At 46.2% G+C, this 14,917-nt stretch overlaps 1 protein-coding gene across 3 annotated transcripts in view; it reads left to right on the top strand.

Annotated features, from left to right (window-relative positions):
* Positions 1–14,917, top strand: part of TEX9 (testis expressed 9) — a 35,450-nt gene that overhangs the window by 13,240 nt on the left and 7,293 nt on the right. Inside the window, exons 6-9 of one of the 3 annotated variants that reach the window (XM_038750734.1) lie at positions 886–971; positions 5,117–5,277; positions 6,573–6,655; positions 9,558–9,731. In XM_038750734.1, coding sequence (XP_038606662.1) covers positions 886–971; positions 5,117–5,277; positions 6,573–6,655; positions 9,558–9,731 — 504 coding nt within the window. Of the gene's footprint in view, positions 1–885; positions 972–5,113; positions 5,278–6,572; positions 6,656–9,557; positions 9,732–14,917 lie in introns of all 3 variants that reach the window. The other 2 variants (XM_038750735.1, XM_038750733.1) reach the window with 2 other exon arrangements.

Below are 14,917 nucleotides of genomic sequence, written 5' to 3'. Positions count from 1 at the left end.
CCTTCCCCACAGCACCTGTATATATGTATATATGTTTGTACGTATTTATTACTCTATTTATTTATTTATTTTACTTGTGCATATCTATTCTATTTTATTTTGTTAGTAGTTTGGTTTTGTTCTCTGTCTCCCCCTGTAGACTGTGAGCCCACTGTTGGGTAGGGACTGTCTCTATATGTTGCCAATTTGTACTTCCCAAGCGCTTAGTTCAATGCTCTGCACACAGTAAGCGCTCAATAAATACGATTGATGATGATGATGATGATGGGAGTGGAGAGGAAAACTCCATCCAATTAATAGCTCTTCTGTTGGGCAAACTGATGTTCACACTCAAATGCCGCGAACCAGCAGCATCACGGAGGGACAGAAGAATAGCAAAGGTCTAGCTGAGTAAAGGCGCAGGCACTGTGGTGGCAAAATTTTGCAAAGCCTTCATCTGGTAGATGTAGAAACAACATACCCTAATGACTCTGCACTCGAACTTGCCACACTTTCCATTCATTCATTCATTCAGTCATATTTATTGAGCGCTTACTCTGTGCAGAGCACTGGACTAAGTGCTTGGGAAGTACAAGTCGGCAACATATAGAGACAGTCCCTACCCAACAACGGGCTCACAGTCTAGAAGACTTTTGCTCGTCTTCTAGACAACGTTCGCTCGTTCTGTAATGGTGGAGACAGATCCAGCCGCTTCCCACGCTGGAGGGCTTCATTCTAGACTTTGAGAGGAGTCAAAATATTCATTTTTCTATGATCGAGGAAATGTTTCCCTGACTGCTGTAAGAAAAGATCATTTTAATCGCTTTTAATTTAGGTTGAACAGCACAGAAAGATTTTTTTAACAAAATTATTTGAAATGAAGTACTTGGTTTTAATTTTTCCTAGCAAACAAAGAACAAAAAACATGCCCCCGGAGCTACAGGGCAGAACAAGCTACAATCTAGGACTAAGGGAAAGAAAGCACCCTCAAGGTACAGAACCGTTTTGTTTTCTTTTAAAGTACTGTTTTTCTGTTCTTGAAATTATTGTCAGTGGTTAAGGTTAATACTTCTCCAGCTCCAGTTACACACACTACTTTGTATCAGACATGCTGCATCGTCAGTTCTTTTAGAAACTTTCGTTTTTGTTTTCTCTTGTATCTGTAAATCACTTTGAGTCTGTCTCTTCCTCTAGACTGTAAGATCCCTAAGGGCAGAGATTGTGCATCCTAACTCTGTCCGTATTCTCTGAAGTGCTCGGTACAGTGCTCTTTACAAAGCAGGCGCTAAGTAGATACTTTTGAGAAACTGATTTGGCGATCTCTCACAGCACTCAGTTTCATCAGACTTCATGGCCTTCAGTGAAATGGCCCCTTTGGAAAACGTGCATGGGCGATACAAGCAGCTCTTTTTATCCCAAGTTCCTAATGGAAAAACCTCTCCAGCTTCTTCCCCAAAGTTGCAAGTGGCTTCTCCCTTCAGGCGAATATAAGCCACAGAGCAACACCAGGCTTCTTAACTAGAGGCAGAATCTAGAAGACAGCAGCACTGCGCAGAGATCGTCCTTGAAGACATCCAGCCACAATACTGAAGTTTCTCCAGGGATCCCTGGAATGCCCCCAATCCCTCTGCCCATCCGCCAAGCTAGCTCTCTTCCTCCCTTCAAAGCCCTGCTGAGAGCTCACCTCCTCCAGGAGGCCTTCCCAGACTGAGCCCCTTCCTTCCTCTCCCCCTCGTCCCCCTCTCCGTCCCCCCATCTTACCTCCTTCCCTTCCCCACAGCACCTGTATATATGTATATATGTTTGTACATATTTATTACTCTATTTATTTTACTTGTACATATCTATTCTATTTATTTCATTTTGTTAGTATGTTTGGTTTTGTCCTCTGTCTCCCCCTTTTAGACTGTGAGCCCACGGTTGGGTAGAGACTGTCTCTATATGTTGCCAATTTGTACTTCCCAAGCGCTTAGTAGAGTGCTCTGCACATAGTGAGCGCTCAAATATGATTGATGATGATGATGATGATGATTAAGCGCTTACGATGTGCAAAGCACTGTTCTAAGGGCCGGACATCTTTTAGACTGTGAGCCCACTGTTGGGTAGGGACTGTCTCTATATGTTGCCAACTTGGACTTCCCAAGCGCTTAGTACAGTGCTCTGCACTCAGAAGTCTCCCCCTTCTAGACTGTGAGCCCACTGTTGGGTAGGGACTGTCTCTATATGTTGCCAATTTGTACTTCCCAAGCTCTTAGTCCAGTGCTCTGCACACAGTAAGCGCTCAATAAATATGATTGATTGATTGATTGATTGATCTGATGAAATTGTCTTTTCCCTTATGATTGTGGACGATGCTGCTGACAGTGAACTTTGTCAATCAATCAATCAATCGTATTTATTGAACGCTTACTATGTGCAGAGCACTGTACTAAGCGCTTGGGAAGTACAAATTGGCAACATATAGAGACAGTCCCCACCCGACAGTGGGCTCACAGTCTAAAAGGGGGAGACAGAGAACAGGTGGTTGTTGAGGCCCCCAAACAGCCTTCTCCCTGCTACGCTGTGCCCCTCTAAAGATCGTTCATTGCTGCACAGTCACACGGACAATCGGCAGCATTCGTTTTTTGGTTCTTTCTCCTTCCGAATTTCTGCTTCAGGAGAGGCACTCTGTTCTTACTTGCTACAACCCAGACTTGTCTGCCTGCCATGCTGGGAAGCGGCGTGGCTCAGTGACAAGAGCCCGGGCTTGGGAGTCAGAGGTCTTGAGTTCTAATCCCAGCTCCGCCCCTTGTCAGCTATGTGACTTCACTTCTCTGGGCCTCAGTTCCCTCATCTGTAAAATGGGGATTGAGACTGCGAGCCCCATGTGGGACAACCTGATTACCTTGTATCTCCCCCCAGCACTTAGAACAGTGCTTGGAACATAGCAAGCGCTTAACAAACACTATTATCATTATTATTATTATCAACCAGCATGCTGAGGTCAAACACCATTTGAGCTTGTGCTTCACTATCTCTTTAAAATGGCTATTTTGCAGTTGTCCTATTTCAGCTCTCTAAACGGCAAGTACCTGCTTGGATAGCCTGCTGTTATAAAGTGTCCTCACACATACTCCATGAAGTAACAGAATCAATGTTACTGTAATGCAACAGTAATAATGATAACAATGATTGCGGTATTTTAAGTGCTTACTGGGTGCCAAACATTGTACCAAGTGCCGGGGGACGTTCAAGATAATCAGGGTGGACACAGTACCTATCCCAAATGGGGCTCCCAGTCTAAGTGGGAGGGAAAGCAGGTATTTAATCCCCAATTACCTTGGAGGAAACTGAAGCACAGGGAAGTTAAAGTGATTTGTCCACAGTCACACAGCAGGGAAGTAGAGAAGCAGCGTGGCTCAGTGGAAAGAGCACGGGCTTTGGAGTCAGAGGTCATGGGTTCAAATCCCAGCTCCACCAATTGTCAGCTGTGTGACTTTGGGGAAGTCACTTCTCTGTGCCTCAATTACCTCATCTGTAAAATGGGGATTAAGACTGTGAGCCCCCCGTGGGACACCCTGATTACCTTGTAACCTCCCCAGTGCTTAGAACGGTGCTTTGCACATAATAAGCGCTTAATAAATGCCATTATTATTATTATAAGTAGCGGAATTAGAACCCAGGTCCTCTGCCCCCCAGCCCTATGGTCTTTCCGCTAAGTCATCCTCCTTCTACTTTGCTTCCACATCATCCCTGGTGTATAGAAGCTTCTCAGTGTAGGCTTCATCCCTGGGTTACTGCTCAGGGTTTTTGTGGATTTTTTGGTTTCCGTGGCTTCTAGTCAGTCCATAGGTCTGTGCCAATTCCAATTCCGCGAAGCTGTTCAAATCACCCATCTTCTTGTGTAAGTGCTTCCTGGACATTACACGTTCCAGCTTCTGAATGATCACTGCAAGAACTTCTGACGATGCACGCAGCTTGTTCATTGGGAAGTGCTTTCCGGGGAATCAGAAATGCATTCTGATCTTCCCGATCTCTAATTTTGCCTTTGAGCTTGGCTTCATCGAAAAGCGAAGGGGACAGACAGCGAACACCTTCAGCTTGATGTGATCGGCCAAACCAATCATGATAATCTTGATGAACTCCTCAGGGCAGGCAGGTGTGCTTGGTAGATGCACGAACCCGTGCCCACTGGGAATTTCAACAGCTTTCTGTTGTAGAAATCCGGATCTTGTTCCCGGCCATTTTTCCCAGATCCGATGTGAAGCAAAGAGCAGAGCTTCTGTGTGCTATGTTGCAGACAAGGCCGTTTTCTAATTGAGGAAGTGGCAGGTTAGTACGGTTTGTCAGAGATTCGGTCCAAAAAGACTCCAGCCAGAATCCAGCTACAACTGACAACAATGAGGTGCCCAGATAATTTCCATAATCAGGCCTCTGACTCTTCTCTTGTTATTAGTGATGGTGTTGGCTTCTCCAGGTTTCACACTTTTAGGCAAAACCAATTTGGGGGTCTTAACATGTGCCTCCCCTCTCTGCTTGCGGTTCCTTTGCTTTATTCACCATCTCTGTTGAAGTGATGACTTCCCCATCTGGAAAGGAGGCTGTGTTTTCAAATAATAACAATAATGATGATGTTTGTTAAGTACTTACTTCGTGCCGAGCACTGTTTAAGCACTGGGGCGATACAAACTAATAATGTCAGACACAGTCCCTGTTCCATGTGGGACTCACAGTCCAAGGTGCACACGTTAGTGGATTCTCTGCTATGAAGAGCCCATTTTTTTTTTTAATGGCATTTATTAAGCGCTTACTATGTGCAAAGCACTGTTCTAAGCGCTGGGGAGGTTACAAGGTAATCAGGTTGTCCCACGTGGGGCTCACAGTCTTCGTCCCCATTTTACAAATGAGGTAATTGTTCAGTGGGGCCAAAGTCAGAAGATCAAGTGTGGTTGCTAGCTTTGTAGAATTAGAAAACAAAATACTCAAAGTTTTTTTAATGTTTGGAAAGACTAAAACTTCTGGCAAGTTACTTGGATACTGTACGCCCATTGGGATTTAAAATAATGTGTTTTTCTACATTTTGGAGTGTTTAGGACATGTCACTTGAATGAAATAAAACAAGCTTCTTTTTATCTGCTTTCACTGTACGATCAAGAAGCGCTGAGTTACAAACTGCTGATGATGGTGCCATCCTAGAAGACATTACAGACTTTTCTCTTGCAAAGACGTTTAGCAACATTGAAGGAACACTTGATGGGGAAGGTTTTTCTAATAACGTAGACGATATATTCCCTGGTGCTGGCAGAGACATTGGATCAGGTAATGTGTCTTCATGTGATGGTGAGTTTTTTGACAACTCCACCGAGAAGGGATTTAGGGAAACAGATTACGATGGCATCATAAAAATAGTAAAAGTGGAATGAAATATTTATGCGTTGTCATAAAACATTAATATGTGAAGTAACTGTTTTAAAGAGACCCCATATTTCCTAGGGATGTTCCTCTCATCAATTCTATCACATTTATATTGACCTGTTTTCACTTCCCACTTTGCCTTCACATTCCCAGCATGAACTGTGCAGTGGACTTGGGGAAAGCGGTGATAACTGATTCTCTAGTGAAGTCCTTTAAAATGGCGGGGACGGGGAGCAGTGAACAGGGACAGTTCTTGATGCTAGACACATTGGGTTTTGAAGCTAATCTTCTGATAGGAAAATCCACGTGGGACCACAGCAGGGGGAACACCTCTCCCAAGCACTTAGAGATCGGGAAGATCAGAATGCGTTTCTGTTAGGGCCAAGCTACTGGTCGCCAAGATGGCCCTGTGCAGTAAAGATGGGTTGGAGGACAGAAGGAGCCAATTGCAGTGGCAACGTATCAGGTCTTCCCGCCTCTTGTCCCAAGCCTTCCTCTTCCCTGCTCCTGGGGGTTGTCGGCAGATCCCAGAGTGCAGGCTGATGGGTAGTGGGGCGTGAGGGATTTTGCCTAGAGCGGCAGTCGTCAAGGGGTAAGCTCTCCGTTTAACGAGGAGGCCCAGAGCCTCTGGCCACTGTACCCTGTTCTGAGCAACATATCATCAATCAGTGGTATTTTTTGAGCGTTTACTATGTGCAAAGCATTGTACTAAGCCTTTGTACCGTACCGTACCGTTGTCCAACCCCTGCTAAGTTGCTATAAAAAACCCCAGGGGCCTTTCCCCTTGCCGCTAGCTGATGTTGTTCCCTGCAGGTCTGTACAACACCAGTTGTCCCCCGTAGATCTGCTTACAATCGGCCGGTCGGCTAGCCAAGTTGGTCTTGAAACCACGTAGCTGACCCAGGGGGTGCCCCCACCCCCTGAACATTAGGTTATGGAGGGTGGATTGGAGGGGGGCAAGTGCAGGGAGCTCTGATGCCTTGGAGGTATTTCCTTCGGCAGGTGAGCCCCCCAGATGGGAAGGGGGAGGAAAGCCTGGCCAGAGCCGGGGAGGGGAGATGCCACAGGCCCGGGCTCCCTGAGAGCCGGGGCAGCGGGGAGAAAGTCCTGATTGGGAATGGGATGAAGGAGAGAGGGAGGATCTTAAGTTAAAATGTCATTTAAGATACACAATTTAAGCAGTACATTTCAATTCCCAGAAGCCCAGATCAGACTTCTCAAGGCAAAGCTACGGGTTACGCAGGAGGAATTGGATACCGTAGTCCACGAGTGCAATAAAAAGGTAAGCCGTCATCAGATTATTATTATTTTTTTACCTTTGCTGGGGAACCTTCCAGACCGTCACGGGTAGCCGGGTGCCGGGTTAGAAAGTGGACAAGCCGCCAGGGAAAGTGTTGGCGCTCCATTCCAAGTCTCCCAATTTTCCCAGTCCGTGTTTGGCGTAGTCGGGCCTGGCGACATTTGGCTGAAATCCAGGTTGGCACGGTTCTTTCTGATGCAGTGTGGCCCTGTGCTGGCTGTCTTGGTCTCGAGCTAGGGAGGGGCAGGGCAGGCTGGAACCGCTCCCATATTGGGAGAAACCAACCGTGGAGCCTAAATCCCTGGACATCCTAGACAAGGAAGCCATGGGATGGAAGCATCGTGCGGGTTCCCAGCACAGACTCCCCAGTGGTCTTTGGCAGAAAAGAACAAGCGGGTTAGTTAGGCTCAGGGTGGGCTTCACAGCGGGATGACGTCTCCGTCGTTTCTCCTTCAGAGCATGGGTGATTGAACGGTCAATCCGCAGTGCCAGTGCTTTTTCAGTTGTGATGAAGTTCACGAGGTGTGGGTTTTTCAAGTACATCTCTCTGAGCCAAGAAACTCAAGTTTTAAGAAGCAGTTTTGCCCAGGTTCAAGAGAACTTGGAGAAGCAGTGTGGCAAAGTGGAAAGAGCAAAGGCTTGGGAGTCAAAGGTCATGGGTTCTCATCCCGACTCCGCCACTTATCAGCTGTGTGACTTTGGGCAAGTCACTTAACTTCTCTGTGCCTCAGGTACCTCATCTGTAAAATGGGGATTAAAACCGTGAGCCCCACTTGGGACAACCTAATTACCCCGTATCTACCCTAGCGCTTAGAGCAGTGCTTGGCACATAGTAAGCGCTTAACAAACACCATTGTTCATTATTATTCTTCAGAACATCTCGTGGGCAGGGAATACATCCGTCGTGTTTTCACACCCTTACTTTCCCAAGTGCTCAGAACAGGGTGTGGCACTCAGACCAACAGAAAATCACCATCGCTACTGCCAAAATGGCTAGAAAAATGGAATGTCCCATAAGTTATCTCAATAGACTTCTGCTTGAGCATTCAGCCATGCGTGCTCTGAAATCACCAGTCACCCTCTAGACTGTAAGCTCATTGTGGGCAGGGAAGGTGTTAGCTCAGTCTTAGAGAAGCAGCATGGCTCAGTGGAAAGAGCCTGGGCTTTGGAGTCAGAGATCATGGGTTCAAATCCCAGCTCTGCCACTTGTCAGCTGTGTGACTTTGGGCAAGTCACTTCACTTCTCTGTGCCTCAGTAGCCTCATCTGTAAAATGGGGATTAATACTGTGAGCCCCATATGGGACAACCTGATCACCTTGTATCCTTCTCAGCGCTTAGAACAGTGCTTTGCACATAGTAAGCACATAATAAATGCCATCATTATTATTATTTTAGACTGTGAGCCCAATGTTGGGTAGGGACTGTCTCTATATGTTGCCAATTTGTACTTCCCAAGCGCTTAGTACAGTGCTCTGCACATAGTCAGCGCTCAATAAATGCGATTGATGATGATGATGATGATTATTATTATTGCCCTCTCCCAAACATTTAGTACAGTACCCTGCACATAGTAAGCACTCAGTAAATGCCATTGATGATGATGATGATCTCCAAGCGCTTAATACAGTGCTCTGTACTAAGCATTCAATAAATCCAATTGATTGATAAGAGTCTAGAGCCCAAGGGCCTCTTGGTCGGTTTGGCTTAGCCTGCACTGTTCGGGAGCTGAGTGTCTCAGCAGCAAAACTGAGGCAGCAGCACAATTACTGGGTTAGGTGCTCCGCTCCATCCTTTCTAAATCCCCCACCCCGACAGCATTTACGTCCTTGTCGGTCATTTTATTTGTTCATTTTAATGTCCGTCCCCACCTCTCGAGTGTCAGCTCACTGTGGGCAGGGAGTGTGTCTGTTATATTGTTCCGTCGTCCTCTCCCAAGCGCTTAGTACAGTGCTCCGCACACAGTAAGCGTTCATTAAATACGATCGACTGACAGACAAGATGGGATTGCATGAAGGGGAAAGCCTGTGGAGATCCATGGCCGACCCTGGCAGAATTCATGAGGCCTAGCCCTTGGGCTGCTTGGTTTGGCTTCGCTCAGACAGTCCGGCCTGGATTTAGGCAGTTTACGTCGCAACCGGGTTCTGCACTGCTGATGGTGACAGACTGTCCCCTCCAGGCTCAGCGCTTAGAACAGTGCTCTGCACATAGTAAGCGCTTAATAAAGGCCATTATTATTATTATTATTATTATTATCCTAAGCTTACCTTGCCACACCGACAGGGCGCCTACCACGTACTTGATGATGATGATGATGGCATTTGCGAAGCGCTTACTATGTGCAAACCACTGTTCTAAGCGCTGGGGGATACAAAGTGATCAGGTGGTCCCACGTGGGGCTCACAATCTTAACCTCCATTTTACAGATGAGGGAACTGAGGCACAGAGAAGGGACGTGACTTGCCCAAAGTCACCCAGCTGCCAAGTGGCAGAGCCGGGATTAGAACCCACGACCTCCGACTCCCAAGCCCGGGCTCTTCCCACTGAGCCACGCTGCTTCTCACTAACCCTTCTCAGTGAGAACTTCTGCTAACCCTTTTGGAATTGCTTCCTCTCTGCACGCATTCATTTCTGCACTCACAGTCTCACAAACATTTTTAGGTCTCAATCAAAATGTTTCTATTTCTGAGTCATACTGCAGCCTTAAAGCCTCTCTCTGCACGATAGTCAAAACGGCCCGAGCAGAAATTCTGCTTCTGGCTTCTGACGTGAAAATGTGGGTTGTTCGGTCGTGACAGTCCGATCCAGGGTTTCGGAGTTTTAAGTTACGGGAAAAATCTTGTGTGAAAACGAATACTTTTATCCCGTTAACAAATTCACATATAGGAGGACATAACTCAGACTCTGGTGTCCCGTGTTAAGGAGGTGGAGGAAGAACGGGCTAAGCTGCAGCAGACGGCCAGTGCCCAACAGTCTCAAATGGAAAAATACAAAACCCTGATGGATGAGGCAAGGAAGAAACGTGACGAGTTTGAGCAGCAACTGGCTGCCATGGAAAAGGTAATCCTGGGGTGTTCTTTCCTTCACGTGGGCCTTGTTTTCCTGCCTACAAGCCCAGGGTCACCTCTCCCAGCTTCCAAAACACAGCTCTCGCCTTCTTCAAAGCCTGGTACAGGCCTGGGATTCAGAAAAACCTGAGCTCTAATTCCTGCTCTGCCTCTTATCTGCTGTGTGATCTTGGGCGAGTCACTTGACGTCTCTGGGCCTCAGTTCCCTCATCTGTAAAATGGGGATTAAGACTATGGCCCCATGGGGGACAGAACTGTGTCTAATCTGATCTTGTATCTACCCCAGCACTTAGTGCCTGGCACAGAGTAAGCGCTTAACAAGTACCATTTTTAAAAAATGAGTGATTAGTGCAGGAAAAGGGTTGAGAAGGATAAATGTTAAACAGTTCTTGAGCTTGGGTCAGGAAGAGGTGACCTTAGTGAGAGCAGCTCCAGCAGAGTGGGGAACCTGGGGGTCAGTATCTATTCTATTTATTTACATATCTATTCTATTTATTTTATTTTGTTAGTATGTTTGGTTTTGTTCTCTGTCTCCCCCTTTTAGACTTTGAGCCCACTGTTGGATAAGGACTGTCTCTATATGTTGCCAACTTGTACTCCCCAAGCGCTTAGTACAGTGCTCTGCACACAGTAAGCGCTCAATAAATACGATTGATGATGATGATGGATGAAGCGTCATGTGGGTGTAGAGGAAATGGATCTGAAGGCATGGGCTGTTTGGATGAGGTATTTTGCCTTGGATGGGTGAAAAGAAATGGGAAGAGCTGGAGAAATAGTGGCGTCCAAGGTTCAGCTGTTTTAGAACTGGCGAAACCCTGGCAATTTTAAAGACAATTGGGAAAGGGCCATAGGAGATCATCATCATCATCATCAATCGTATTTATTGAGCGCTTACTATGTGCAGAGCACTGTACTAAGCGCTTGGGAAGTACAAATTGGCAACATAGAGAGATGGTCCCTACCCAACAGTGGGCTCCCAGTCTAAAAGGGGGGAGACAGAGAACAAAACCAAACATACTAACAAAATAAAATAGAATAGATAAGTACAAGTAAAATAGAGTAATAAATATGTACAAACATATGTACATATATACAGGTGCTGTGGGGAAGGGAAGGAGGTAAGATGGGGGGAGCCTTGAATCATCATCATCATCATCAATCGTATTTACTGAGCGCTTACTATGTGCAGAGCACTGTACTAAGCGCTTGGGAAGTACAAATTGGCAACATATAGAGACAGTCCCTACCCAACAGTGGGCTCACAGTCTAAAAGGGGGAGACGGAGAACAAAATCAAACATGCTAACAAAATAAAATAAATAGAATGGATAGGTACAAGTAAAATAGAGTAATAAATATGTACAAACATATATACATATATATAGGTGCTGTGGGGAAGGGAAGGAGGTAAGATGGGGGGGAGCCTTGAATCATCATCATCATCATCATCAATCGTATTTATTGAGCGCTTACTGTGTGCAGAGCACCGTACTAAGCGCTTGGGATGAAGAAGGTAAGTAAAGGGGGTCTCTGTCTCATAGAGTAAAGAGCACACAACCTCTTGGAAAGGAGAGAAAACCTGCTAAATGCTATGGGACTTTTTGTCTGACAGTTTCGACCCTCTCCACGACTCAGGTTGTGAGGTCAGCCGTGGGAAGGCAGGGAGAATTTTAGGCGAGCCGAAAGACTGAAAACAGCCAGAAGGGCTAATGGAAGTTGCCAAGGAATGATTCGTAAAGTTGCCCTGCAGTGAATCCACTTGTCATAAAGATTCCGTAGGCTGTGCCAAGAGACTAGATTTGGGAAGCAACCTCCATGTTGGGAGGGGCCCAAACAGTCTTGCTCTTCCACGTAACTTCTGCCCCCAAAGCTGTGCAGAACCCTGGGGAGAGCAGATGGGATGTTTGCACACACACACACACACTGCGCTTTGCACATAGTAAGCGCTTAATAAATGCTATCATTATTATTATTAATGATGCGCTTAATAAATGCTATCATTATTATTATTAATGATGCCATTTATTTCTTCTAGACTGTGAGCCCACTGGTAGGTAGGGACCGTCTCTATATGTTGCCAACTTGGACTTCCCAAGCGCTTAGTACAGTGCTCTGCACACAGTAAGCGCTCAATAAATACGATTGAATGTATGAACACACACACACACACACACACGCAACTTGGTTTGTTTGTGATCCACATGAAGAACAACACATGTTTCGCTCTCAAATGACTCAGATCCAGAGATCAATTTTTCAAATAAAACAGACTGGTCGAGTTGGGAGAGACCACTGTATGAGAAGCATCCCTTTGGTGGTTTTAGAGAAGCAGCGTGGCTCAGTGGAAAGAGCCCGGGCTTTGGAGTCAGAGGTCATGGGTTCAAACCCCGGCTCCACCAGTTGTCAGCTGTGTGACTTTGGGTAAGTCACTTCACTTCTCTGTGCCTCAGTTCCCTCAACTGTAAAATGGGGATTAAGACTGTGAGCACCCTGAGGGACAACCTGATCACCCTGTAACCTCTCCAGCACTTAGAACAGTGCTTTGCACATAGTAAGCGCTTAATAAATGCCATCATTATTATTATTATTATTATTTAAAACCGGCCTTTCACGAGAAAATTCTTGGCAGTACTATTTTGAAACAAAGCTGTGCAAAAGGGTGCAAGGAAGCCAGGTTCATTCATTCAATCATATGTATTGAGCGCTTGCAGTGTGCAGAGCACTGTACTAAGCGCTAGGGAACTGCCTCCCAAAGTACGGATTTTTCTGTGGCTGGATGTCATTAGCTAAATTAAGATGTTTTTATCCTTGAAAGCAGTTGTGCTTATTGAGACGGCCTTGACTTTTTTTTCCAAGGTAAATGATGAGAAACAGCATCAGTGTCTTGAAGAGGGAGAATCTTGAGGCAGAAGCTTGCTTCCTAAAGATAATAATAATAATGTTGGTATTTGTTAAGCGCTTACTATGTGCCAAGCACTGGTCTAAGTGTTGGGGGAGATACAGAGTTGTCCCATGTAAGGCTCACAGTCTTCATCCCCATTTTACAGATGAGGTAACTAAGGCACAGAGAAGTTAAGTGAACTTGCCCAAGGTCACACAGCTGACAAGGGGCGGAGCCGGGATTAGAACCCATGACCTCTGACTCCCAAGCCTGTGCTCTTTCCACTAAGCCACGCTGCTTCTCGTGTACATGGTTGTACATATGTATATGTACATGTATATGTACATGTATATATGGTTGTACATATTCATTACTCTATTTATTTATTTATTTATTTTACTTGTACATTTCTATCCTACTTATTTTATTTCGTTGGTATGTTTGGTTCTGTTCTCTGTCTCCCCCTTTTAGACTGTGAGCCCACTGTTGGGTAGGGACTGTCTCTATGTGATGCCAATTTGTACTTCCCAAGCGCTTAGTACAGTGCTCTGCACATAGTAAGCGCTCAGTAAATACGATTGATTGATTGATTGATTGATTCTCGATGCGCTGAATGGTAAACTGAGATGCAGCTCACTCAGCTGAAAGACACGATTTCATTTTTCAGACTTTCTTTTCGAAAACCCTGAAACGTGTGGTGGCGGTCCTCTTCGTCTTATCCCAGCACCTGCCGAAACAGACTTCAACAGACCAGTTGTAAGGTGGTTCGGTCTGGTGTTGGCTGAGCGGGCCGGAAATCCACGTGGATTGTACTGTTTGATTTGGGGACTTGAGGTTTGCTTGTTCTGCAGAAAGACTGTTGTTCTGCACAGACTAAGGGAAAGAATGGAAAAATGTGGCCATTTGCCCAGCCTCAGTTTTGGTTCCCTGTTAAGGGTTTGCACAAAGACTGTAGGAGAAGCCTGCAACCTGGCGATAGATAATGAGATTCTGTTCAAGGAAGATAATCCTGGAGGTTAGAAAGTGGATTTGGACGGTCTACACCAAGAAGATAGGGAGGGTGCTCAGACGGAAAAATAAGTTCGGGCTAGTGGCCGCCAGCCCGGTTCTTTTTCCATCCCGAACTGAAATCATCATCAATCGTATTTACTGAGCGCTTACTATGTGCAGAGCACTGTACTAAGCGCTTGGAAAGTACAAATTGGCAACATATAGAGACAGTCCCAACCCAACAGTGGGCTCACAGTCTAAATGCTGCTTTGGGGACTAGCGAGGCTTTCTCCTTCCAGCCTCTCCCCTGAACGGAGGCCCCGATGAGGCTCCTGGCTCCGTGAGGAAGTGTGGAACCTCGTCCACTAAATAGGTCGAGGTAGTGGTGGGGCCAGTGGAAGTTTAAGGATTCCCCCAGACGGGAGAGCTCAGAATTCATTCAGGAGCTTCCTCGACAGAGCAAGAACTTGCATCTTGTAATTGCCGATCAAGGAGGAGGAGAAGAGAGTCTCAAATTGACCAGCTTCAAACCCAAATGAAGGGGTTCAGTGGTGGCAATGTTGGAGCGTTCATTCCGACGCCGGGCGCGTTAGGTTTTGATCGACCGCGGGACCCAGCTTCAAGTTTCCCGCTCTCTCCTGTCCCGCCATCGACCCCCGGCCCACGTCATCCCCCGGGCCTGGAATGCCCTCCCTCTGCCCATCCGCCAAGCTAGCTCTCTTCCTCCCTTCAAGGCCCTGCTGAGAGCTCACCTCCTCCAGGAGGCCTTCCCAGACTGAGCCCCTTCCTTCCTCTCCCCCTCGTCCCCCTCTCCGTCCTCCCATCTTACCTCCTTCCCTTCCCCACAGCACCTGTATATATGTTTGTACATATTTATTATTCTATTTATTTATTTATTTATTTTACTTGTACATATCTATTCTATTTTGTTAGTATGTTTGGTTTTGTTCTCTGTCTCCCCCTTTTAGACTGTGAGCCCACTGTTGGGTAGGGACTGTCTCTATATGTTGCCAATTTGTACTTCCCAAGCGCTTAGTACAGTGCTCTGCACATAGCAAGCGCTCAATAAGTACGATTGATGATGATGATGATGATGAAGTTTCCACGTAAAACAGCTCAGACAGAGAAAATAAAAGGAATTCACGGAGATAAGCTAAACGCTACCTGAATCAATCAGCGATATTTTTTCAGCACTTACTGGATGCCAAGCACTCCGTTGGGTGTTGAAAGCTAGGACTCTGGAGGGGTAGAGCTGGCAAGCCCTCTCCCATGAGCCTAGAGCCCCAGAATCTATGGTGAATCTGGTTT

Source organism: Tachyglossus aculeatus, chromosome 8 (genome assembly GCF_015852505.1).
Source record: "Tachyglossus aculeatus isolate mTacAcu1 chromosome 8, mTacAcu1.pri, whole genome shotgun sequence".
Lineage (NCBI taxonomy): Eukaryota > Metazoa > Chordata > Mammalia > Monotremata > Tachyglossidae > Tachyglossus > Tachyglossus aculeatus.
The sequence above is the reverse complement of the archived record's forward strand: the minus strand, read 5'-3'. Positions and strand labels throughout refer to the sequence as shown.